This window comes from Channa argus, chromosome 13 (assembly GCF_033026475.1).
Source record: "Channa argus isolate prfri chromosome 13, Channa argus male v1.0, whole genome shotgun sequence".
NCBI classification, from domain to species: Eukaryota; Metazoa; Chordata; class Actinopteri; order Anabantiformes; family Channidae; genus Channa; species Channa argus.
Genome location: NC_090209.1, coordinates 19,769,968 through 19,797,952, shown reverse-complemented (window position 1 = coordinate 19,797,952; position 27,985 = coordinate 19,769,968). Strand labels below are relative to the sequence as shown.

General features: G+C 38.5%; 2 protein-coding genes across 5 annotated transcripts; one reads left to right on the top strand and one right to left on the bottom strand.

The window, feature by feature from the left end:
* Positions 1 to 42: 42 nt before the first annotated feature.
* On the top strand, positions 43 to 9,803 carry LOC137139061 (uncharacterized). Its single transcript, XM_067525763.1, has 9 exons — positions 43 to 200; positions 2,242 to 2,338; positions 3,376 to 3,550; positions 5,388 to 5,533; positions 6,296 to 6,472; positions 6,603 to 6,719; positions 6,862 to 6,948; positions 7,783 to 7,930; positions 8,233 to 9,803. Exons 1-9 carry the CDS (start codon positions 187 to 189, stop codon positions 8,250 to 8,252), a joined length of 981 nt encoding a protein of 326 aa, XP_067381864.1. The 5' UTR covers positions 43 to 186; the 3' UTR covers positions 8,253 to 9,803.
* On the bottom strand, positions 9,332 to 25,972 carry nadka (NAD kinase a). 4 transcript variants are annotated; one of them, XM_067525754.1, is made up of 12 exons: positions 25,812 to 25,972; positions 25,045 to 25,221; positions 22,802 to 22,885; positions 15,993 to 16,122; positions 14,751 to 14,859; positions 14,587 to 14,672; positions 14,395 to 14,497; positions 14,134 to 14,276; positions 13,478 to 13,577; positions 12,399 to 12,556; positions 12,067 to 12,149; positions 9,332 to 11,585 (listed from the first exon to the last, which is right to left on the bottom strand). In XM_067525754.1, exons 2-12 carry the CDS (start codon positions 25,194 to 25,196, stop codon positions 11,438 to 11,440), a joined length of 1,296 nt encoding a protein of 431 aa, XP_067381855.1. In that variant the 5' UTR covers positions 25,197 to 25,221; positions 25,812 to 25,972; the 3' UTR covers positions 9,332 to 11,437. The 4 variants fall into 4 exon arrangements, with proteins under 4 accessions (XP_067381855.1, XP_067381856.1, XP_067381857.1 ...); XM_067525755.1 differs by having other exon boundaries at positions 22,802 to 22,882; XM_067525756.1 differs by lacking the exons at positions 22,802 to 22,885; positions 25,045 to 25,221; positions 25,812 to 25,972 and adding an exon at positions 19,337 to 19,722.
* Between the last annotated feature and the right edge of the window lie 2,013 nt (positions 25,973 to 27,985).

Sequence of the window (27,985 nt, the reverse complement as noted above, 5' to 3'; positions counted from 1 at the left end):
GGCAGCAGCGCTATCGAGCCGCCAAATCATAACGGGCCGTAGAAGAAGAACTCCAGTTCCTGTTTGTGTTGTAAAATGTGAAACTGAAGTTTTGTCAGCTGGTAGCGGGAGCTGCGAGGACAGAGCAAGACAGAAAAGCCTCGCAAGAATGTAAGCTCTGGTTCCTACACTCCTGCCCACCGGGAAATGGACGAGATAAGGTTTGCAGCTTAAATTGTGTTTTATGATAATTGGTTGTTTGTGTCGTAAGAAAATGTCAAGACATACCATGTTCAGAGACCTGGGAGATGTTTCCCCGCTTTCCTCGTCACACCCAACAACATAAACACCACGTTACTTTAATGCAATGGATCACTGTCAGACTATCTTGTATTAAAAGTACGTGTGAGCTTTCTTGGACATATGGCAACGATGCGAACATAAACTGTATGTTTGCAGTCGATGGCCAAACCTGAGGGGGCTTTGCGTGTTACACGTAGATAAAAGACGCAAGTGTGAGTTAATTAAATGGTGAAAAAGCTAAATTAATAATTACAAAACAAACACACGCGCACGAATGGCCTTAAGTACATTCAAAGACCGTTATATTTAGCATCCATTCATCCTTTTAATTATACCTCATGGTTTTCCTGAACGGCATAGTCTGATAAGTCCTTAATTTATTTTCCCCTAACAGTGGAAATACTGGGGAATTCCACGACTTCCGATGAACCGTTCAGTGTTTCGGTTGCTGTTGCCTGCAGGATAGTGTTGCAAGATTTGACACTTCCCGTGATGGTTAAGGAAAAGGGCTGTAACACGCTGAGACTTTGAACAAATACTTAAACTTGTTGCACAAAAAAATGAATGAGCTCACGTTTGTTAACGTTCTTACACTGTTTTATTCTGTAAACGTATATTCTTGCATCTTCAAAGCTTTGCACACCCCCTGGGTCTGAGCTTGGGGAACCTTCCCCTTCGGCATGTGTCCCAGCTTGTTTATCATTTCTGGTGCCAGCTGAGAGTTTTTCTGTTCTTCATGTTTTACCCATTTATACCTGCGGTTATAAAATATCTTTAACCTGTGCCACAGAGTTTGTAATTGTGGCCAAAAGGGCTGAGTTTTAAGGTCATTCGTCCACTGTACTTTTTTTCAAAATGACCCTGGTTTATCCACATGCTGTTGTGTAGATTTTGACTTTTATCTTTCCTGACCTTGGGATTTTTTTCTGGTAACAGAAAGGCCCTATTTGCACATAAAACCTAAAGCTTTTTAACATTCATGTAGGGTCTGTTTTGCCTTCTTCCCAAACCTGATCTGCAGGTTCATGTCAACATTTTCCTAGTTTTCCAACTTGACTTTAAAGTTGAAAACCTTTTTTTTTTTTGTAGAATCCCCTTTGTTGAGGGTATCTATAAGAATATGATAAAATGAAGAAAAGAACTTTGCGTAAACACTGTTTTTGTCCTCTTCTTGCCCTGAGGTGGGCAGGTTTTATATATAATATGTATAATATTTATATTTATATTTCCATGAATTATTATTTGTCCTCTGCCTCATTCTTCATATTCCCTTTTCACAAAGAGATGTTGTGTTATACCACAGTAACAAAATCACAATAACAAACTTCATGATCACTCTCCAGTAGAGTCTGATCCCCATTAAATTCAGTGGCTGACTGACACCATAGCATGTGAGGCATCAAGTCAGAAAGACATAATTGAAAACAAAGTGCCAAAAGTAGACTTAAATGGTCTGCACTTCTCTACCTATTGGTACTCAAAGCACATTACACTGCTCCTCCACTCATTCGAACTCACAATCTCACACACACACACACACACACACATACACACACTGATGGGGTAGATGCCATGATTGCCAGATACAGAAGTGTGGGTGTGTTTTCACAGGAAGTGGCTAGTTTCGACTTGAATATTGGGAGTGGGGCTGCTAAACTTGCAGAGGGAGTTAGGCAACTCCTTTCACCATTGTGACTGCTAGTAGCTCCTGACCATGTATAGACTATTCCTTTACTTCCTCCTTTACTCATTTGTATTTTGTATTCTGATATATAATATATTTAGATTCTTGAATGTGTGTGTGTTTAGATGCACATTACATTGGCGTGTGCTTCTAATGTTGCATAGTCCAATATTTTTTCCACATATGTATACTACCGTATGTACCACAGTATGCATATGCATTCGTTAAAGCTATTTTCTTTTTTGTCCTTTATTTTTTATTTTTTTAATTTCTAGTCCTTTGTTGGGCAACCAGTCACAGGAGAGGTCTGACCTTCTGTCGCCCAACCTCAGGCCGAGACACCAGGAACTGATCCCAACGCCATGTGGACCGGTAAGATCCTCCAGTCTTTGTTCCACTATGAAAGCAACCACATAACAAATGAAACCAAATGATGTTGAAGTTTATACTGTTTGCACAGTCAAAGGAAGTAGAGGGAAACAAAATCATTTAAAAAAAAACAAAATGGTTACTAGTTAACTAGGGTTAGGGTGCACTAGTCAACATCTATGCACAACTAGTTAACTAGTGCAGTATTGCAAATGCACATGTTAATTAGTGAAATCTCTGACTTCACTAGTTAACTAGTTCCATGCAAACATCTACTAGTGTGCAGTGTTTTTTAAGTATGTTTGTAATTTGATGGACATGTCAACTAGTGCGCCACAAATGTTGACTAGTACCAGAATTAGGCGTCTTACTAGTTAACTTAGAAGGATATGAACACCTCAACTAGTGTGGCTGGAAGGTATTTTGACTTTTACTTGTTTACTAGTAAAGATTTTTAGCCTCAGTAATTAAATAGTAACATTAAAAACATCCTAACTAGTGTGATCAATGGAATATTTGACTCTCACTAGTTAACTAGGAATCACGTGTAAGACCGAAGAGGCTTGAGCTAGTGAATTAGTCACTGAATCAGCCAATAGGATGCCTCAATCCACACTTCTTCGCCACCTTCACATTTTCTGCAACTAGTGCGACTAGTCAGCATTTTGACCGAACCGGTAAGGTCAAAAGTCGCTTTGACTAGTGGATGTCTTGGGCCTCACTAGTACTATTAGAAAGCATTTTGAGCCTCACTAGTATTAATAGTACGGTGAAAAAGGTTTAAATGAATCATCTAGCGGATGTTTTGGGCCTCACTAGTACTACTAGTAACCATTTTGGACTTCAATAATTAGCTAGTAAGGTCTAAAAGGCTTCGACTAATCAACTATTGAGCTTTTAGGCCTTCACTAGTTAAGTAGTGCACATTTGTGGCTCTCACTAGTAAACTAGTAAGTAAATTGTGAACTAGTGCATTTACATATCCAAGTAGTGCACTCATTTGGTCATACTCACACCTCCAAAACTCCTCCCTGTTACAGGTAAAGTCCTGGTCAGAGCTGTCTGGTCTGGTCAAGCTCTATTTCTGCTTCACCATTGTGTCTCTGCTGGCTTTGCTCGGCCTCACCCTGACCAGCATCTACAAGCAGGGCATGGGCACAGCTGAATCTGATGAGGACAACCTTACTGTTTCTCTGATCCTGCTGGTGGGAATATGTGAGTACCATGTCTCCTTCAGCAGAGAGAAGGCACTTTACTGTCAGTGACTTCAGGAAGTTGGTTTTGACACTGATGGCCCAATGTTTCCTGATGTAATCACATGATGCAAACTATAGAGTAGATGACCGTTATAGAGTGGATTAATTCCAGCCTTAATCTGTGGGTGATCTGACGAAATCCTCCCGTGGGGCATGCAGGGGGTGTTACTGGTGAATAACTTCCACATGATGCCATTTTTTCTACAAATAAAAATGACCAAAGACCTGGCAATTTCCTAAGTGTCTGTATTTATTCTCAGTGTTTTTTTGTTTTGTTTTGTTTTTTCATTTACTACTACATAGTGGATTTGCTGCTGTATAATTTTCCATATCAAGCAGTGTCTCTTCCTTTGTCCTTTTGGCTTATCCCGTGAGTTCAGGGCCACCACAGCAGATCATTAGTCTGCGTGTTGATTTGGCACAGCTTTTACACCGTATGCCCTTCCTGACGCAACCCTCCCCAATTTCTTCTGGGCTTGTGACCGGCACTGCATGACTGGGGATGGGCTGTTAGTTGTTCAGTGTCTTGCCCTGGGACACTTTGACATGTGGTCGGGAAGAGCAGGGCACGGAGCTCTGAAAATGAGAGAAACCACACATTACTTATTCCCTGAGCCCAAGGTGGCATCTTAAAATGTCCTGTTTTGTTAAATCACCAGCCCAAAACCTACAGGTATTGAGTTTGGTGTCACGTATAACTAATCAACCTAGTTTTATTAAAACAGAACGCTTCCTTTTACAGAAATTTCTTTTGCTTTTAAAAAAACTGAGATTGATTTTTTTGTTCATTGATAAGCCAACTTATTGTTTCAAGGCAAAATGTTACTTTTCAGTATGTTTTGCCTCACACTTGACTTTGGAAAGTGTCAGCCAGTCCACCATGTTTGTCTGCAGCATGTCACTGAATGATCACACATTTGTGTATGTTACTATTGAATCCATTACTGCACGGGACCCGATCGAAACCAGTAAATGGCTACAACACTTAAGTAATAACTAGCAATAGTCCTTCTAGGTGCAATCTCACCATTTTATTTCATATCAGATGAAATCCTCCACTTTTGGTTGTAATTGTGTCGTTTGATATCAGCAACTTTCACCTGCACATGTTCATAACAGAGTCAGTTGATGACAAGCTCCAAGATACTGGTTATCCAGAATCAAGAGTTGGGCTCAATGGGGGCAGACAGGGCTGACTAAGGTGAACTCGCTTTGTGAATGATACAAGTCCTAATCCCTTATTCTAGTTTTGAGAAATACTGCTCAGAAGCAAAGCTCAAAACAATGGTGGTTCTTCCTTAACTACTGAGGTAGCTCAGACTTTACAGATAAACAGCGAGCACCATGCAAACTATACAGAACATTACCAACAGGAGTCAAAATCACATCTGGTTTGAGCCTTTCCCAGCTAGAAATCCAATAATCAAGTTAATAAATTATTTAAAATGTTTCCAGTGATCTGAGTAAGATTTAATTGATAAATAGGCATTTTCACTTTTGTTAATATTTTCTACACTGAGTAATTCATAGAAGTAATCAGTAGTGACGTGTGGAGCAGTTCCAGGATACAGTTTAAGAACCATAGTAAATAGTATATGAGTGAACACAGCATTATCAGACCTTTATTGAGACATATGGAAAATAGGAAAAAATACATAACTGAACCAAAAACTAAATGTATGCTTTTGGAAATATATTTATATATAAACAAGCAAAGTATCCAGACACAAAACTGCACTTATGAAATGATATATGTCATATAGAGAAAGAACTTTGTATGGTCTTGTGTCCTTCAGTGTTCTGCATCTACTACATCATCCGCGGTGTGCTGCAGGAGAACAGGCAGGAACTGGTGGTGTTTGTCCTCACTGTGCTGCTCATCATAATTCGATCAGTGGTCAACTTCTCTGTGCTGGGGACAAAGGGGAAGCGGGAGCTGCTGGTAGGTCGCCCTTTACTCACGCTATCCTTTTTATATTGGAGGGTTTCATGGAAAACTACTGTGGGTGCAAGTGTACATAGTAAATGCAGTTTAGAAAAGTGGTAAATATTTGGTAATGGTAGTGGTAATCACTTTATTAAAGAAGTCACGTTTTTACCACTTGATGTCACTGTTGTCATATGTCTCAGTCACATGTATTTGTGAGTTTACTTTCAATTCTATTCTGTTCAGTTCAACTTTATTTATACGGTGCCAAGTCACCAAAAACTCCTCTCAAGGCAGTTTTCATACTTTTTCTTGAATATTGAAATTAATCGTTGTACCTCAGACTGTATATTTAATGGCTTTTAGTAAATGTTGGCAGGTGCTAAATCATCTACATGTGTTAACGGGGGAAAAATGAACTGTAAAATAGTGAGAAACATGAAGGAGAAAACACCACATGGTTGCAGCCGTGTTTCTGAGGAACACAGAGGAGCAACACCAAGCCCCAACGTGTTTTAGTGTTCAACATGTCAGTGAAGATTAGTTTATGATTTATAACCCTATTTAGTAAACGTAATACAGGAAAACACACATGACATTGTCCACACAGAAATATTTCACCAGGCACTGATAGATTTTTCATGATCTTTTGAAGAAATTAAATTAAAGAATCTATTTTTTTATAACAAAGTTGTTGATCTAGTTAAATCTTTTATCTGGTTAGCATCAACATGTTTACAAAATCATTGTACGTAAAAACCCTATTTGTGTCGCCAGGTTCGTTTTGTGTGCATCATGTGTCTGGGTGTGGTGCATGTGGTCTGCACCTTGCTGCTAATCCAGAGGCCCAACATGATGGCGTTCCGTGTGGGGGGGGCCTTGGAAAGCCTGCAGGAGCAGTACTTTTTGCTTAACCTGTGTTTCTCCATGGTGACCTTTGACCTGCAGGCTCAGGTACGTGTGTGATTTAAAGTTATACCTTCATTTTCGGATCAAGGAGAGAGTAAAAACAATGTCGGCAATGTGAGAGGGAAAGTTTATCCGGGGAACTGCTGATTGGTTTCATTAATTACATGTGTTTCAGTTGTGTCTGTGTATCCTGATCCTGACATCGGACTCAGACATGTCTGCTCGCAACGGCATCATCCTGGGTGTTGGAGTGGTCTGGGCCTGCCTGACCGCAGCTGTAGGCGTTGTGGCAGTAAGACCTCATCATCTACAGTCCATTTACACAATGAGAAAATAAACCAGACAATTAAACATGTATTATGTAAGATGCATTTTCATCAGTTAACGGCACACAATAAAATTCTGAGTCAGCGTTTTTTTTTTTTTTTTTTCAGGTTTTAAAAGAGGCCAAAGCCTTAGTGTGGGTCTTCATGGTGCAGAACCTTCCTCAAGTGGCCTTCTTTGTTTATCTAATCTACACGGTAAGGTGACCGCTCATTTAAAGTGTGCTTTATGAAGTGGAACGATTTTTATGTGTGACTCTATATTAAAAGGCTTCAATCTTCGAGGCACAGCTACACGCTAGTGAGTAAAAAATGAAAGGCTCAGTGGTTTCCTACAGCATCTGGGTTCTGTAGTTTTTAGCAAACATTACTCAAACAAGTGCATTTGTTGGCGACTGACTATTTTCAGCTGTATTTGAGGTTCTAGTGAGTATTTTTAGTATTTGGACAGTGTTTGTAGAATAAATAACATAAAATACAGTGTGTATGTGTTTTACGGTAATAAAGGAGCGTGTCATCAGTTGTGGCTCATTGCTGAATTTTGATTTTTACAGAAGTTAGATCAACCTTTGAACAGGGAGACAGTAGTCAGCTGAAAACAATCAGCTTTTTAGTAACTAACAACTGGGTCTCTGAACAATGGCAGGTTATCTCTTTGCTCTTGTTTACATTCTTTGTGTTAAGCAAAAATGTAGTCTTGTCATGTTACTTATGTAACTTCATTCTTGTAACTACTGAACTAGATTTTACTAAAAGGAGCAGCCGATTCATTTTATCTTGCTCTGTAGTGCAGAAGAGTAGATGTATGAATTAGCATTTTACAGAAATACTCAATGTAATTTCCACCACTGTAAACACAATTAATAAACTGTTAGTGTAGAGACATTTTAAAATACTTTGCTGAAGCACAATTCATTAATGTATTTGTCTCTGTAAGATGTGTATGACATTGCTTGTATATTGTTAGTGTACAAATTGTGATACATTCAGAAATGGATTCCTGCAGGAAACAATAATTTGCTTTTATCACAGGTGGCAGAGAAATGGTTTCAGGACAGCACGTACATCCTGGAGGCAGCTGGTGTCACTGGAGCTGTGATTTCACTGATAATCAAAGTGGTTTTAATCTGGGGCCTCATTAGATTGGTTCACAGCTTCGGCCAAGGCCTGAGGGAGAGAAGTAAGTGCACTGTCCGAGATCACTGCTTCTTTTTTTTTTTTTTGGGGGGGGTTGGTTGGTTTCAGTCCTTCAAAACTTTGTCTGAGCAGAAGTCAAAGCAAACATTACATTTGTGGAGTATTAACTAATCAGTATATGTTTGCACATTTTTAAATATCCTGAGCTACTTCCTCTTTTTGTATTGTCTTGACCACGTCCCTTATTCTGATAAACCTGACTGTATAGACCTTGACTGCAGTTATGTTGGCTGGAAAGCAGCAGAATACCAAAACGTTGCCATTAAACTTTGTATTATTTTTCAGTGTTTGCGCCGAGCAAGTGATAAAACATCTGGTGGTCGTGGGCCAAGGACACAGCTGCATGCTGAAGGCCTGACATTAAGAAGCCTCAGAAACTGTTGAACATCCCACGGCCAAAAGGATCAGTCAGCCTACATTTTTCCATTATTCTTTTGCCTAACGTGCAGTTTCCTTTAAAGATTTGTGTTAACACCTCTTTTAGCTGTCTGACTACTGCGTTTACAGGATATAAAACAAGACTGCATGTAAACATTTTTGTATGAAATGCCTTTGGATTCATGATGCTTTTTAGTGTTTGTTTACTATAATATACACACACTGGCCACTTTATTAGGTACATCCCCTCATGCATTGTAAATAATGGGCCAAAACCTTAGAACCACCTCTTAATATAATCTACCCCCATACGACTCCACCACATATTATGACTTCAATTATAAACACATAGTAGAAATGTCACCTTTCCGACAGTGTGACGAATGATAAAAAATTAGAATTCATGGCAGAGCTGCTGTATTGGTTTGCATGAGAGTGTACAGATGTACCTACCGAAGTGGCCAGTGTACATTATGATGTCTAAATGAATTGGCTCTGTGTAGGCAGTGGCCAGTATTAAAAAATAGTTTTATCTTAAAAGATTCCTGTAAAACATTCCTTCCTGTAAATATCATTCAAATATTAATCTGTTTAGTTTGCATTTAAGTCAGATGTCCAACATCGGTGTAATGTGATCTGCATAGTTTAGATGTTGCCTTTAGGCAAAAATTCTACTGAAATATTTGTAATGATTTTTTTTTTTTACTAAGCTCTGCTGGACCTTACTGCACTTAAGTGTTTTTTACCATTCAAGGTTCTTAAATAAATATAAAAATCAAATGACTTATTTTGGTTTGTCACTAAAACAATATAAATTCAGTTTCATGACATCACTGTGCAAGAGAACAGAATTAAATCTAGATAAACTGTTTGCTTTTTTCCCGCTTTTCCTCATTTGAATGCTTCCTGCTAACAAACCGAATGACATCAACCACATTCTTGTATTATGTAGCAAACAGGTCTTTTCAGGCATGAAGCACACTGATCAAACAGGAGGACACGCACGTCCTGGTTAAACATTCTGTTTATTAAAGTGCTCTGGAAAAAAATAGCAGAATTTATTTTAAAAAGATTAACAAACCTACCAATAGAAAAATCACGAGTTAGAGGCTGAGTTACAAAAGTGGAAAAGCACTTTGACAGAAGAGTTGACAGGGATTCATAGCAATGACGTTAAAGCCTGGGTTTTTTGTAGTGCTTGGGTTTACTGGGACTGAAGAGAGGAGAACAACATTTAAAACATCAGTTCTCAATATGACACATGAATTAAAGATCTTCATCTGAGCAGAAGATTAAAAGATTAAAGTTGGCTCTGCTTATTATGTACTTCACTGTGTTCCTAATACAAACTGTTGAAATTTTGGGGTTTGACAATCACAACAATTTAAACACATCCTTTAACAAAACAAATTAAACAACTGAAGAGGTTATTAATGTAAAAAAAAAAAAAAAAAAAAAATACCAAAGAGATTTATTTTCAGCACTGATACATTGTAAACTGGTAGTAGACAAGGACTTTACAAAATACATCTTCAAGCATTGTGTGTATATACATAATCAGATTTATAGGAATGATTTGCCTTGTAGAGCATGTTGGTCCTCGAGACAGGTGACACAACTGTTCATCTTTTCACCCTGACACAATTTGTTGAGCCAATGTACATAATAACATGTAGACATATCTGAATAGATACATAAGATAGGCCACTTAAGTATTCAGCAAAGGCTGAGCAGTGCCAGACTGGTAGGAAACTGATAAGAGATTCACCAAAATCTGTAATAATTCACTCCCTCAACACACAGACCACAGACACTAGTCTATAAAAGCTACACTCAGCTATGGCTTAAATGACATTTAAAATAAAAACAGACACTAAAAAGAAACTGACCACATTTGAACTGTGGTCTGTGGCCTGGAATGAATATAGGAAATGCATTCACTACATGACTGCAGGACAGATACTATGTAACATACTACATAATTCAAATAGTCAAGCGTCCATTCTGCAGACAAGGATCAACATGTGGTTACAATGGAAATGTACAAATCACAGATTTGTGCAAGTGTTGAATTAAAAGATATTACCGTGATGTAAACTTGAAAAAATACCATTTTCAAACATTAATGATACCAGTGTTTAAGGCACAGTCTGTACAGTTGGGACACTATTACCAATGATTATAAATCTGATTCCAACCAAGATGAACCTAAGGCTCAACTGTCATTCAGTGGCAAATATTAGATTTGTAGAGTTTTCCATACTTGGCCTTCACCTCTAGCTTTCGTTGTTTTTAAGGATGTGTCCCTGCCATGATAATCTTGAATTGTGAAAGATTAAAAAGTGCTTGAACAACCCTGATAACACCCATCAAGAGTATTGCAATAACTGTCATCCACAATTGACCTTGTATGTTTTAGTCCAAGATCATCCAAAGCCTTGCATTTGACAATCCTGGACAAATAGCGGGGCCAAACTCCATTCAAAGGTCCACCATTTTAACATGCTTAGACATTGGAACATGTCACTGAGGGGAATTTTACTTGGTTAAAAAACTTCGAATATGCACACGTGGGTAAGTTATTTGTAACCCCGGTGTTCTGAGGAGCAAAACATTAGGTTTTACGCAGTTTAAAAATAATAGTGAAAAAATAAATGTATCATTTAATTCACTTTTACTTAATTTTTGTTTCATTATAGAAACTTTTTTATAAGTTAGTGTTATTTAATGCTACCATTTTCCCCAGTGATTATTTAGAATTATTTCCAATTTTCAATTTTTAAGACAGAGTTGTGATCAGTTCCCTCACGTTTAGCCGATCACCTGCCTCCAACCTCTCATCATTTTAGAATAATTGAGTTTCAACAACTCGTTATAAGTTATTACTGCATTCAATAGTAGATGTATTTTATTTATTTGAAATTCCATTTTACTTTAATTACTTTAGACATTCACCGGTATGAAGGGTAACGTTATTATGGCAGACTTATTTGAATTGAATTTGGTGAGACCTTTAATCCATTAAAGACAGCAAAGAGCACGGCTGAGCTAAAACCAAGACTGTGAGGTCCTGGAGTCCTTGAAGAAGACCTCAGAGATCATATAAATGGTCTCAGAACTCTTCGTCCTCTGAGCTGAGGTAGTTCTGCTTCTTCCTCACGTTCCAGTGTAAACATTGGGCCAGGCTCTCAAACCAATCATTGACCGGATCACGGAAACAGATGGAGGGAACAGGGAAGCAGGAAGTAGTGATGGTAATACTGAAAAGGATGGGAAAACAACCACAACAAAAAAAGCATGAAAAGTCTGTGTCGCCATGCCTGTGGGCCGAATGACGAAAGAAAAGACCAGGTATTTGCAATCATAGGAACAAAAGAGGAGGTGTTGACATCAGCAACAGAAACCCAGCCTTCTTCTTGAGCAAACTTTGGTAATTAGATAACAAATCAAAAGCAGCTCATTTCAAGGAAGAGCCGGAGATTATCTGTGGAAGAGTTACATAAAGGAAGAGGCTGGATCTAGCACACCCTTGGCCTCAAACCCATTACACAAGTTGATAAGGTTAAGTAACAAAGCCTGTTAGTGTTGAGGCAGCTGCTGGGGGAATTACACCTACTATCCATTACTAAGTCTAATGGCTTTGTTTGACTGTATTCATTGTTCTTCATCTTTACTATTTTAGCGTTTCTTGCTCGGTGTGTGTGGCTCAGGTGTGGTGATCAGCTCAGTATGTGGACTAACCTGTCTCCATGGCAGATCTCTTGTCTCTTTCTTCCATCAAACGACACCCAGGCTGTGTTTCTCGCTTCTCGTGACAGCATAATCTTAAAAAAATGACAAGCAACAATGTGGACTGTTACTCAAACAACACAGTTGACAAGAAAACATGTCCTTTGTCCTCAATGCTCAATAATAAAAGGTACAAATAAGATTTACACATTCTCAACTCAAAAACATTTTCTGAAATTAAAAATAATCCATACTTACACGTGGAATCTATACACGTGGGACAAGATATTTAGCAAGAAAATAACTGTCAAACAAATCACTTTCTTGAAAGACAGTCAGTTCACCTTCAGCTCCACTCCGGCAGGAACAACAATGGGTCTGAAGGAGAGCGAGTGTGGACAGATGGGGGTGATCATAATAGCTGGGACGTTGGGATGGATCATGGAAGCTCCCGCTGCCACTGCGTACGCTGTACTGCCTGTCGGTGTAGATACGATCAAACCTGAGGGATATAAGCCACATAATGATATTAAGGCACAATGTCCCACCAAGTACATCACAAAGTTGACAGTCACCAGTTTTATCACAATCATTCACAATGAAAGCATTGTCAAATGATTTTAAACCTTTTAATACAGAATTATATGGAACAAAAACCCAACTCCTATTTTCACGAATTTTATCCTCACAGTAACAATTAGTTGCAGGTTTAAAAAAACAGAAAACAAAACAAACAACAACAACAACAACAACAGGAGGAGTAAATACATAGTAATAACAATACTGACTAATTTGTTGGTTAATCATTTATGGCCGAAGTTCCAGGTGAAAATTCAGCTTGTAAAGTTTTAGTGGTGAAGCACTCAGATCATTTAATCAAGTAAAAACAACTAGTCCACAGTGTAGAAATACCCTGCATTTAAAACCTGACTTAAGTAAAAATAGTATTGGTTCTAAATATAGTACCAAAGGTAAAAAACTAGTCTTAAGCCTATAGTTTTAATCAACTCTGGACAGTGTCTGAAGGATCAGCTCCAGACACATGTAACACACAGCGGGAGACTGTCCAAGTCTGGACAAACTCAACTTCATTTCAGTCAGGGGTCAGTGTTTAGAGGAGGTACAAAATGACAGGCAAAAAAAAACATGCTGCAGGAAACAGCGTTTTGTTTTACATTACAAAGAATCCATGAATAAAAAAAGAAACGCTGTGGCAGAAACAGAAGAAAAAAAACCTCATCAACACCCATTTGCTTACTTTCCTGACTAAACTTTTCTGTTTTGTTGGGGCTGTCAGAGAGATTTTATTATTAAATATCACCCAGTCTTGGAAGGGAAAGTACATGCTTGGCAGCCCTAATAACACACGGCAGAGCACGTCCATACATTTACTTTTTCCCTGACAGATTATCTGCCCACTCACCGTCTCCCTGCACTGTGGTAATGAGGTGTCCATCCAAGAAAAGGTCGACATTGGAGAGATAGGAGGAGGGTCCTCTATCCACCACTACCTCGTTGAGTACCTAATACACATAAACATTCACGTTAACTTTGTGATTTTTAGATTGCTTCAAAGTCCTGTGTCTACATTACTATATTATACAATTTTTGCTTTAGGCTGCACTCGGATACGACTGAAAACATGACATTTTTAGCTCATGCGGTTCTTGGACTGCAGGTTGAAGCTTAAGTGCTTTAGGGTGAAGTAAGGGGAGTAATTATGATGACATCACAAGGGTGAACTGTTTTGATATCGACCTATTTACAGAGTAGAGACACCTGCCTAGGGGTCTTTTTCAGCTGATTTCTCACTGCCACAGTATATGCAGCAAATAAGTCATGCATTTATACAGCGAATAGTTATGGATTTATTTACTGTTGTTATGATTTCTGTTTCTGGCCCCCAGGCCTTCAGTCATTTAGCAAAGTATTTGCTAAAGTGCTAGGAGAACCAGCTCTAATTATCTACCAGAGCTGGGTTAAAAATCACCCGGTATGAGGTGATGAGCAAATCAATCAAGGAAAAGCATGGTGGAAACAAACAGATACTAAAGCACTGACTTTACATGCAGACATTACCTGATATTGCACAGCTTTGCGGCTACTTTCGACGTCCCTGTTAGTCAGGATAATGCCTTTCTCATCCACTCTGGCTTTCTTCTCCCAGTTCTCCTTAAGCACCCGAACTTTCAAGCGACTTCGGAGGACGATGGCAGCATTACCTACGTATAACACTGAATTAAAACAGGAGCGGAACATACAGCATGCTTTCCAGGAGACCACGAGTGCTAATGTGAGAGAAGACAGATGCTGACAAACAGGTTAGAGAACATTTACTACCTTCAATGATTTGGTTGACCTGAGACTGGTAAGTATCAAACTTGAAAGGTGTCAAGAAGCCCAGGGACCCCAGGTGAAAGGCCATTACTGGTGGAACGCTCTCCTGGAAGCAACAAAAGAAAATGAGGATTACATCACACCGGTACATGCACGGACGCACGCACGGCTTTTTAAGTGGCAACTGCTAATTACCTGGAAAAGAGAAGATGCATACAGCAAAGTCCCATCTCCTCCAAGACAGATGATGAAGTCCACTCGATTGGAGAGGTCATCAAGATCTGAGAAACCATTTCAACATCTTATAAAAAACCCCATTTTTTGCAATATACTGTCCACAGTCTGACCAGTTTTCATACCTTCTGTGAAAGAACAGAATTTCTTGGTAATGGCCCCAAAGTTTTCATCTCCTGAAATTGCTGGGTCCTCAAGAATTTTCTTTTCCACGTAAACAATCATGTTTTTCACCTAGAGCAACACAAAAAGAAAACGCATGGAAGTTTTTTTACTCAAACATTTACTCAGAAAATATACATTCAATGGCCACTTTATTAGGTACAACGGTTCAACTGCTTGTTAAAGCAAATCTCTAATCAGCCAGTCACATGGTAGAAACTCAATGCATTTAAGCATGTAGACTCAAATAAGTAAGTCAAATAACCAGTTGTTCCAACAGAGGTCTGCAGAGGAGCATCTCTGAATGCACAACACGTCAAACTTTGACAGAGATGAGCTACATAAGCAGAAGACCACACAGGGGGCCACTCCTGTAAGCTAAGAACAGGAAACTTAGGCTACAATTTGCAAAGGCTCATCAAAATTGGACAACAGAAGAATGGAAAGACGTTGCTTTTTCTGAGGAGTCTCGATTTCTGCAGCAACATTCGGATGGTACGGTCCAAATTTGGCCTAAACAAGCAACAAACAAAAAATATGCTTAGATCCATCCTGCTTTGTATCACTGGTTCAGACAGCTGGACGTTGTGTAATGGTGTAAGGGATCATTTCATGACACACTTTGGCCCCTCAGGATCAACGAAGCATCATTTAAATGCCACAGCCAACCTGAATACGGTTACTGACCAAGTCCATCCCTTTATGACCACAGTGTGCTCATCTTCTGATGGCTATTTCAAGCAGTATAATGCTCCATGTCACGAAGCTAAAATCATCTCGAACTGGTTTCCTGCGAATGACAATGAGTTCACTGTAGTCAAATGACCTCCACAGTCACCAGATCTCAATCCAATAGATCACGCTTGGGATGTGGTGGAACGGGAGATTTGCATCATGGATGTAATGTTGACAAATCAGCAGCAACTGCATGATGCTATCATGTCAATATGTTCCAAAATGTCTAAGGAACTTTTCCAGCACGTTGTTGAGAATCTAGGACATGACGATTTAAGGCAGTTCTGAAAGCACAAAGGTCATGGGTACCTAATGGAGTGGCCAGTGAGTTAAACAATTATTTTCATAGATTTACCACTGTGCTGTGTACATGAAATAATGCATGTGCATGAGAAAATGTTCAGAGGATGAAGTCATTTGAAGTTTGGTTTCATTATGTCTGAGTGGCGACAGTGAAAACATGCACACACCTCTGTGAGGAATATGCAGAGCTCTTTGAAAGGCTGAAGTAGACTGGCGTCTCTGATCTTCTTGATGACAAGGACACTTTTTGGTGGCTTGTTCCATGTCAGTCTCTGGCTGGCGGGGTCCTGAATGTGCCTGAACACACAAACACAACTTTCACTTCAGGAGGGTTAAAACAGAAATCAACTGTACCTCGTCAAGGATTCACAAGATAAAAAAAAAAATACATCTACATATCTTTTATAAGCTCATTGCCATGGCACTGAGCTAAACCCTGGAAAGACTTTTCCAAGTGGTGGTTTAAAGGGCAAAAGCTCTGTCAACCAGCAATATTGTGGGATTAGAAGCTATAGGACACATCTGTTGAGTAAAGACAAAGGTTCTCAGAGTAAAACCCATGAACTAAGTACTAGTATAAGAATTATTTAGTATTATAAACTAAAAGAATGCATGATAATTTTAACCCCCCAATCAAATGAATCCAAACCATGGAAAACAGTTAATAGTTAAAAATATATACTATATTGTCACTGGGTTTAAATCTTACTCAGATATGTCTCTGTCATACAGACAATGTTAGTGTTACCGATTGTACTGCGATTACTTCTTATAGAGTGATTTATTTGTGTGATATAATTACAGCTTGAAATACAAGATGTGAATTTCAAAATACTGTGTTGATAGTGTGAAAAAAAAACTCTCATTGCTCCATTCAATTAAAATATCTGATGGTTCACATCAAATTGAATACAAATAAAAAGTTAATGTCAAAGCACAGTTCAAGCACGGTTACTCAAACCCTCTTATTGTATCTCACAGCCATCTTCTCTGCTTTACCAAGCTTGTGAATTAGCATTAGTATCACATTATGATAATCATGCGTGGAGAATGGCAGTTTCATGCCCTGTAGTTTAAACTTGCTTAATGAGTGGACGTCAGTTCCTTACTATTAATCAGTGAATGTCCATCAATCAGTGGGTGTCATCCAAACTAATTAAGAGGATAAAGAGGTGATCCATGATTTGCGTCAACAACAGTTTAATTCCATGTAATTTGATGAGAAATTATAAATTAATAATTCAATTTGACAATTAGTGATATACAGTAGTAGATATACAGTAAATTGAGGGGAGTCATACATCCAATGATATGAAAGCGTGTGCATTTATAACTGCAGGGGTGTTGAACCATGCTCTTACATTCCTAACTTCCCCCAGCCTGGAAGAAGAAGATCATAATCTGCTATTGACAGATTATTTTTCCTAAATGATTAGTATTAAAAAAAATCAGGAACAGAGCAAGCAGTGCAGGTTCCCTTACACCTTCGCAACAGTGACTCTTGTATGAATAAAAATGCTTGTTAAACTTTGCCATAAATAGCAGAGGTTGTACACACAAACAACAAAGAACAGCTCTCATGATTCGCTGACACTGAATGCAAGTTTTGTTGAACGTACTGATAAGTAGTTGTCGTTCCTCATCTGTCACAAATATGTCCATATTGTATGTAACATGTTATTTCTGCTAAAATAAATCTTGATCACATGAATCCCATATCAACTGGTGTGACAAACTGATTTTATTCTCTCCAGTAATGCGAGTCACTGACTGACACTCACCCCACACTGTGAGACCCAATGAACTACAGACAGTCAATAATCCATTCATGTCATGTCAATTGATATTTTTTTTTGGGGGGGGGGGGGGCATATGCTTGCCATGAATGATACAGGCATGACGGGCTGCAATGCTAACAAGACACCCCGCCATGCCTACACGCCATCCGGTATACACTCACCCAGGCTTTTCCAGGTTGCAACCACATCACTGTACAAGTTACAGAAAGTGCATCAATGAGCTGCACTCTGTTCATGATGGTGCAGAGAAGAGATGCAGAGAAGTTTAAATTGCATCTAAAGACTTTATAAAACGGTAAAGTGCTTTTTTTATCATTATACATAGAAGGTCTACAATGAAATTGCATCACATGGTCAGATGGAGGGTTAGTCCTGAGCCGCTGCGACTGAGTGCACTTCCACACTACAGGCCAACCTGACATGGTCCCTAACACACGTTTTTAGCGGTAGGGGAAACTGGAGCACCTGAAGGAAACATATGCAAACATGGGGAGAACCTGCAAACTCCACACAGAAAGGCCCTGTCCGGTCCGGCGGTGAAACCCAGGAAGACAAGAGTGCCAACCACTCTGCCACTATCCTACCTCAACATTAGTAACAAAGTTTCATTTGATATATTTCAATATGTGGATTTTTTTCTTTTTATTTCTAAATACAAATTGAGAAGTAATTCAATTCTAATGAGAAGTTTGTTTTACTAGACCTTTATATGGAAATTACAAATCAAAAGTCTTGTGGGCAAGAAAAAAAAAAACAACAAAAGATTTTAAAGGCATGCGTGCAGAACCTCTATCATCAAACATTGGAGAATCTCCAAAATCCCCTGCTGAGGTCGTAAATTTATGATGCTGAAAACTGTGACAAATATATACAAAGCGAAGAACATAAATAGGGTCATTATGACACACATTGTTCCTATTTCTTTGTCCACTCAAAGATTGTAACAAACATCAAACAATATGATGCAATCAAACCTAAACCAAAGCCTTAAAACTGACATGTAAAGCATAAAAGTAAACTATTATGCTGTGTTGAAGGTTATTGTGGCATTGTAACTTGTAACAATTGAAGGGAAAGTAGTAAAGAGGAAAATTATTTTAGGGAAAATTTCAACCTGATTCACACACAAACACACACACACACACACACACACCTGAAACTACAAGGTCCAGGTTTCAATTACAAATACAGGACACAAAGCAAAACTTCATTAGCATATGAAGCGGTCGCAAGCTGTGATCTATTCACCAACAGTTTCTCCTCTGACCACCTCAAAGCATGTACACCCCTGACCTACCTCTTAATTCAACAACCCTGCTCTATCCAAAGCACAGGGCCATGTTGTTACAACAGTCTGTGATAACACGCAAATGCTGCCATTTCTAGCAATGCCACTTGATACGGTACGACTAACCTTGATATCGCATCAGCCCTCCTCTGCACACTCACAATAAAATACATTTCTCTTTTAAAAAAAAAAGAAAGAAAAAAAGGAGGAGGAATGGATATTTCTCTACTTTCTCCACAACTCTCAAATACAACTCTGACCTCGTGTCAGTTAAATATTACCATCTGCTCACTGCAGTGAAGCTCTCTGCTCATCTGGTTGGCAGAAATCCATGCACTGCCAATCAGTTAATCTTTCACCTATCAGTTCAGACACACTTTGCCAAGTGAGAGTAGACAGACAACATGACAGAAATTCCTCTCACCATTTCCACACTTTGTTGCGGTCCCCAGGTGTGTCCTGCAGTATGCACTGGTTGAACTTCATGGCTGTACACATGTAACAGAGATGCTGACTCAGCAGGAGAACAGGACTCTGTCCAGCTGGCCCGCTCTGACAAAACAACTCATCACTGCCATCAACAACTTCCTCGAATGCTACACATTGTCGAGCAGCTGGAGCGTTTGAGTCAGTTCACTTGTTGTGAGTGAGCTGCCGGCCGTCTGAGAGGCTGAGCGAGGCTGAGAGTCTCTAAATGCTCTGTGGTTGGGCTCCTGCAACAGCTAACAACCCCTCGAGCTGTGGCTATATTTGTACCACTGAGGACTTAACGCTAAACCTTTCTGGTGCCTTCTGCTGCCGAGTTAAAGCTCTCCCTCATCTTAAGTTGACTTCATTTCAGCTCCCGCCCACTCTGCTCTGCTCAGCCCTTCTTGGGGAAGGGCTGTCCTTATCAGAAAGGTGTGAACCAGTGAAATACAATATGCGGCTAAAACTAGTATTTCAGCAGTAATGACAGGTATAAGAGGCTGAATAGATATTTGTCCACAATCATTCTATTGTTTAAGATTGTGATCTTCCAGTTTCCATTTATTGTAATGACCCACTTTCAAGAAATGACCATGTGACCTGCTGACCTGCAGGAGGGGGAAGTCCATGATGTAATATATTAATAGGGCTGCTTGGTTAAATGATGTAAGTATATGTTATGGCAACAGAGGAACTTCCTTTTCCTTCTTTGTGCTTCCAAATATCTCATCACAGTGATTGTAATAAATTAGGCACAGTTTATGAATGTGAATGAATGTAGAATTTTAACACAAATCAGATGACTCCTAGAAAAGCGTTTTACAGTAATTAATTTGTGAAGTCAATAGCAGAGATTTTCTTTAACAAAGTGAAACTGTGATAATTTTTTTCACAAATGCATTGGTCCTCAGACACTCCTTTTTTACAATAACTAGAACAACACAATTATTATTGTGTTGTTCTTAACAATAACAACAATAATAATAATAGGCTTTAGTTAATAATCTTTAATTGCCAAAATGGTCTGGTGACAAAGTAAGAACACTGAGTAAAACCTGGATTCATACTGTTCTGAGTACATTCGGTGACTTACAAAACTATGTTGCTAAATGTTTTCTCTCTGTAGAGTCTGGTACCTCTTTACTTGACAACAGTTGACAGACTGTGTTTATGAATAGAACCATTTTTTTAAAAAAAGTGGCGGATACTGTACTAACATGACTGGATTTAAAACATGTATTTTGTTTCAGGGTGTGTTTATGGCATCAGTGTGATGAGTATTAAATCATTCACTCTGCCATGAGAGCATTTGTTGTTTGAATACACTGAAGCACAATGCCGACGATAATACCTGTAGTCGAGCAACAGCACTGTATATCTTTGTGGAACTAGATTTTCCTGAAAGTGACAAAGGCTAACCTACAGCCCGGTTTTGCTACTTTTAAACTTTGTAGTGGCTTTGAGGACGCTAATCTTTCAATTACTGCACCTAAGGGAGCAAACCGTGCTCCCTTATAGTACAGGAGTCAAAAGGTCAACAACAAAACTAGTCTTTTAGAGGAAAACATCAATTCTTACTGATTAATTGGGTAGATCCGTTTCAGCAGGTGGACACATTACAGTAACATGAGCTCTTATCTATAACAATGCAACTGCACTTAAGTAATTAAATACTTACAAACCACTGTGAGGTGTACGGCCTTTGCTGATAATGTGTCAGAAAGGTGCTGATAAAATCCTGTTGTAATTTGAAGACAGTTTGGATTGCATTATATCATGAAATCAGATTATAATGCATGGAATTGCATCAACTGGTTTACAAATCTAACATATGTCACACAGCCTCAACAAAACCTGAATGTTTGGAGCTTTATGAAAGTGGTGTATACGTGACAGGGCTGTTGTACTGATTACTTTATATCTGAGCTACAAGAATGAACCAGTCACTAAAAGTCCCTGTTTATGCAAACATTCCAAACTGCAGCTTTTCAAAGATGACAATTTATTTTTTTATTATGTGATACGTTGTCAGACAAATGTTTTTGTCTGACAAAGTAAACCTAGCCTGAGGCTGTATCTTTTTAGCTGGAGGTTCTCCCATCATCTCACAGGTTGATCTATAGAAAGCTGGATTAGTTTGTTAAAATACTATAATAAAAATAATAAAACTGAGCATTCAGAAATAAATGTTTTTTAGGTTTTGGATGATGGCTAAAAGAAAAGGGAACTTGATTAATTTATGCATCAGTCAGCTATGAAAGTAAGGGGTGTTTGCAGACGTAAGGAGGTGTCAAATCGAGAAAGTCCCAAAGAGCAGTCTAAACAGTGTAAATGTTGCAAACAAGTCACACAGCTGGAACTTTTCTCTACCCAACAACAGAAGTCAGTCTGAAAGTTAAGAAATATGAAAGTTATTGTTTTGGCTCAATACTCCACAGTAGTGACTTTAAGAATAAATACAAACTTCAGCTTGGAGGGTCCTTAAATGCAAATCATATGAGTAGTAGGAATTGTTGGCTTTTCTATGCACAGATGCTCAAATTTAGTGGACATCATACAGTATATTTGAACAGGTTAACATAAACCTAAATAAAATCAGTTTTGGTATTTATTTCAAGTCTAAATACTGATTAAAAACTGGTAAAAACACAAAAGGGGCACTGCACTAAAGTAAATTTCTAAATATATAGGCAGCTAAATACTGTATGTTGCTTAAAATATGTTATGCAATTAACAATGTTCAGTCATAAAACAAATCATAGTTTTCAATATTTCTCTTAAAGCAACAAAATAAACATTTAATTTGTAAGTTTGTGATGTCATACAGTAAAGTTTTTCTAACTGTAATGATACATTAGAGGATATCAGGTGTGGCCCCACCCTGCCTTCAAGGGCAACTGGTCCTGGGGTGAAGGTACCGCGCCCGTATAAAAAATGGGACGTAAAACGCATGCCAAAATCTGTAGCAACCCTTGAAGGGACAACCTTTCGTAAAGCCTTTGATTGTGGATCTAGAAGGACTGTAGCAGGAGTGAAACTGAAATCCGCTGTGATTTTAAAAACTTTACCATAAAAAGAATATTGGATATTGGTCGCAAAGCTGTACAAGTCCACACAAATAGTCACTGGTAAATCCTGCTATTCTCAAGAGCAAACAATGGATCTCAATCAACCTCTTGGAACTTTTCGAAGTTACATGAAGGACGGGACCCACTGTTTTTTAACCCTTCGCTGTTGTCACTTTAGTATGTCTGTGGCTCTGGGTTAGATGTAACGTTATTAAAAATCGTGGCTTTCCTGTGTAGTAGCGCACTTAACTGACAAAAATATGAAAATCTGCACATTTAGTCAAGACTATTACATAAAAAAACAAAACAATGAAAATGTACATATATACATATATGTTGTCTCTGCCACTTACATTACTGCGTGTGGATTCTGCAGCATGCATGCCTTTGGGCCAAATGTAGTCACAGGGCTTGGTCCATGAAGTGACTGAGTTCTTCTGAAAGTAACAGATAAACATTGAAATTGTAAACTTCAGAGCCAGTCAAGCAAGTATGCAAATCTTTAAAGTGAAAGCTGTTTTAAACAGTAAAAAAGAAGAAGTCTTATTTTGTTTCTGTTGCAGTTGATCGTAAAAAGTAGAAAGGTAGTCCTACAGAGCATATGTTAATGATCATCATGGAAACTCCAAGCACTTAAAGATTAAAAGCTTAAGAACACCTAATTTTGTACATCCTTTGTATTTAGTATTACCTTTTAATGAACCTTTATGTGAGATGTCTAGTGAATTAAATTCTGATTGGATTTTTCAGTTTTTAAGAAGAAAAATAGAGAAGTGAAACATGTGTACAGAGATTCATCATCAGAGGAGATCATAATTTCACTTAATACTGTACCACCTTTTTGTCATTTGGCAAATTTTGACAAACAAACAGTTTATCTAATGTATTACATAACATCATACCATAGATTGCATTAAACATTGTAGGCAAATGGTAATAATGCATTGTGAAATATGTGAAAAACTATCCAAATATTTTATCAGTAAATAATTAGTTTTTAGTTTAATAACCATCAACATGCACATAAAAAAGTATCTTAATCTCATCTGTAGAACTCAAGACCACGGATGAGGATGATTCCTCGACTGTGGAAAACTCTATTAACCCACTGTCTGTACAGGTCTTAGTTAAAACAATGCAATTGTACTGGGGAGAAAGGTCAGTGACACTGAGGTCTGGAGCAAAATAAAACGGCTGCCTATAACTGCTATAGCCTTTAAGCCGTGTCACATCACTTGGCCAACAAATCCTCTTAACAGTCTGATTCTGTAAATTCACCATCTGCTGTTTGTTTATGGTGAATAAAGCAAAAGGGTCATGGAAACACTGAAGAAAATGAATAATTGTGATTTACCAAGCGTTGCTCATAGTGATAAACAACCATAAACTGTATGGATTCATCCAAAAAGTATTTAGCATTCACAAAAATGACACAAACGTGCATGATTAAACATGGAAAGTCTTTGGTCAGATTAAACTAAAATATATTTGTATGAATCTGATGTGATCAGCATGTTTGATGTAGACCTGACCAGGACTACTGCAGTGACAGCAAAGGCAACAACTGAGAGTGAATGAAGCGGACACAAATCTACATCAGTGCAAAAGATGTAAGGGGGGGTGGTGACATCTTTTTTGGTTTTCCACTGGGCAAAAGTTGTGGGTAGTGATAGTGGTACTTTGTTTTCGTGTCACTTTCGTGATGACACCAAAAGTGAGCTGAGGTGATGCCTCAGCAGGCTCTTAATTAAACTTCCATTCTGATGCTAGGCACCTTTCAGCCAAGAGATCCCACTCCCCTCATGTTAGCTTTTGGTGACTCACGGCCCTATAATTATAAATTAGCACTAGCAAATTATTAAACAGTTGTGTGTTTACATAACTTTCCTATCAAATGTCACAAGAAGAAGTGTCACTGACAAAACAGGGCCAAAACAATAAATAAATAAACAAGCAAATAAAACTTTTAACTGTCTCAGTTAATTTCCTCATCAGTAATGGGGCAGAACTGATTGGTGATTTCAGAAGATGATAAGATATGCACCAACCTTTTCACTTCTGCTTGTAAGAAACATCACCACTGCTGCTAAACATACTAACGAAGCCCTTGCAACACCTACAGTGAACCAACATTTCAAGTGTAAAATGTTCTGTTTTTTGCAAGGGACTTCCGTGATGGCTTTCTTCACTACATATTTCCCAAATGTCAGCGCATGTCACAATGCTGTTACTAAAGCAATCTCGAGAAAAACAACCACTTTTCCTAAAAACCACATAGCAATGACTTGTCATGTTACTGTGTGTTGCGTCAGTGTCAGGTCTCTTAATTGCTACTCGTGATTCGGGTTTTATCAAGTGAATGGTAATGGGATACTATTTCAACCCTTAATGCAACACATTATGTGATACTGACAGACACTATTTTGACATTTCACATTGGTTTGACTACAATACACATAGTCAGAAGTATTTTGTAGAACAGGATTCAAACAGTAGCTTGTAGTTATCAAATACATTTTAACTCTGAACCTTATAACAGGTTTGTCGCCTCCTTAGGAAATCACGGTTCGTGTATGGGACTTTATTTCACACGTACCTATACTCTAAAGAGCTACTGGCTGCTGAAGTGCTCAGGCTGCGGGTCTTCCTGTTGCGACGAACCCGGCTGTGGCCAGTGACCTCACCTCCATCACAGGTGGGGCAGCAGTATGGGGTAGTTTCAACTCGAACCTCCTCTCCACCGTCCATCTCACACAGCAAGGCTGCAAGTAAACTAATCGGACACATCAATAACTCATGAGGCTCAAGTCAACTGTGAACAGGCAAACAATCGGCAAACTTAGTTGCACATATAAACAGCCTTTATCCTCTTTTATTAGCATGGAGAGGAAACACTGAAATTCCAAATTCCACTGAAAAAAAAAACAAAAAAGGAAAACAAAAAGTAACTGACACGAATAGTTTGGTTTGACCCTAACAGCAATAGACAACTGAGAAACCAAACTTAAATGTGTAAGTTTAACGTTATAAAGTGACAGCATGCAAGCCTGCTGTTGGCCACCATCTAGATAAACAACTAGCGCTAGCTGTAAACTTGCACTTAATCGTCAAGCCGGTAATAAGTAGCCGAAGCTAGCACTTAACAAAGCTAGCTTTTATCTTTAGATGATGCATTTTTAAAACGTCTAGGCTAAATATTAAACGTTAGTTAAAGTAAAACCTCCCCCGTCTGTTAAGCCGGTGACAGGTGATTGGTGGAATATTTACAGTGAGCTAACTAGTAGTTATGAGCTAGTTAGCAAGCAAAGCTAGCAGTTGTTCGTGTTTAGGACAAAGCGTGATATTATTCGTTTTTGCCGTTACCTTTAACCCACAACGTTACTGGGGAAGACGCCAATGTGGAGCGCAGCAAGCTGCCGCGGGGTCAGAGCATCGCCGTTAATTCATTGGAAAATAACGTTACACCATCTTATACTTTACAAGAGAGCTGTCAGCTCACCACTTCCTGACACTGACCGACCAATCAGAGACGCTCCTGCTCGCCGATGTCATGTTGGAAGATTTCCCCGAAATCTGAGAGACCGCAAATGCGATCAAAGATATAATAAAAATAATTATAATTATATGATATGTTACAAATGTAGACTTCTCAATGCGTTTGGTAATTTTAGAACCAGCGCAAATCAAACCACCAGATGTATGATAAAATGGACTTTTGGCGAATCTACACTACTGTGGAGCACTTGTCCGATTAATATTAGAAACAATTAGGGTGATAGATTTCTAATTATGTATGTATGTTATCCGATTTTCAGTGTACTTCGACCACTGTTGGGTTTGATTTTCTATGTGACCTGTAGTGTATACGTTTTTTTGGTATTGCTTCATGTTCTGGTTCTAAAGACGGGTCTGAAGCATCGTTGCTTTGATTTAACTTTATTTATTATTGTTCTTAATACGTATTGTGTTTGAAATATTTTCTTTTTTTGAGGTTGTTTGTTTTATTACTGGGTACCTGATAAGGAAGGCTCTATTAACACCTTGGCCTTTAGCTACTTCTTGGACATTTACAAACATTTTTATTATGTAAATTCTCCCCCGTAGAGTTATGTAAAAACATTTATTCTTGTTTATCTGCTTATGCTTAATTTAATTGTAGGTTATATATATATACTTCATGTCAGGTCATAACAAAAGCTGTTAAAACATGTGCTGGTTTGGCTGGACCAGACGTCTGGTTAGTGATGCTGTGTAAATGTGGTCTGACAGCTCTGCAGGTTCATCGGGCTCATTTCTTTATAATGTGCAGCTGCTCTGGGCCATATAGTTAAAATGATACTGCTCGAACTGTAAATTGTGTGGGATTGCAACACTGCTGACTAGTTCCAAAATACATCTATTCATTCCGAATAGTGTATTTTGGTGAATACATGGCGTCATGCTTTTCAGCAGAACTGTGTCAGTTTACAATACAAAATGTAATACATTTATTGCACCTTACAAGCCACCCTAGATGTGACATCATAGAAAATACATAAGAATCAGTGTTCAGTATGGCATAGACAAGCTGAGTATAATTTATCAGTATAGACCAGTGGTTCCCAGTCCTCTGCTTGTTTTCCAACTGCCCAGTGCTGATTAATTGCATCAAGTGTTTTCAGTCAAACAAGAAGATACCATCTCAGGTGAGGGTGAATTGGGGGAAAACTAAGTGAACGGATATCTTCTAGCTTCTGATTGACTGAACACACCTGACCGAGGTAATTGGCAGCAGGTAGTGCAAGGCTACAAAACAAGCAGAGCAGGGGTCCCTGAGGACCAGGACTGGGAACCCGTTAAAGACTAAAATTGTTACCTAGCAACCATCCATTAATAAAGGTTTCGTACAGTCATGTTTAACTTTAAAGAGCAAGACTTAAGCTGTGCAGAATGTTATTCAGTCATGGCAATTTGTTTAATTTTTTTCTTGCATCTGATTTCATCATCTGGAACAGTATTACTAAAATAAAAACATCATATGTCTCCACATGTTAAAGTCTGACACAGTATCAGCACAACAATCTAGAAAGGAATGGTACAGTGGCTTTAACTAATGTATATAATGGGTTTACATTTTATATGATGTTATATACTTATAATACTTTTGTTTAGTTAATACTGCATAATAAAAAGAAAGCAGCATTTCAGGAAAAGTATTATCAACACACCACCATTAGAGTTCCTCAGTACAGCCAGCAGAGGGAGATAAAAGGCCCCAGACCATTTCTAACACTATCATTTTTGACAGGGCCCAGCACCTTGTAGGGGGATACAGGCCGTGTATGGAGCACGCTGGAAAGATGAGCTACTACAGAGAAAAATGCCTTCAACACCTGGCATCTACAATAGTGTAAGTATTGCCACTTATACAACTACTTTTTGGATGCGACTTCAACAATAACAGCCCTGCAATAACCCTGAAGTATATGACTCTATATAGATACCGTCATAAAAAGATAAAAGTTATGTGAAAATGTTCATACAGAGGACCAGGCTGC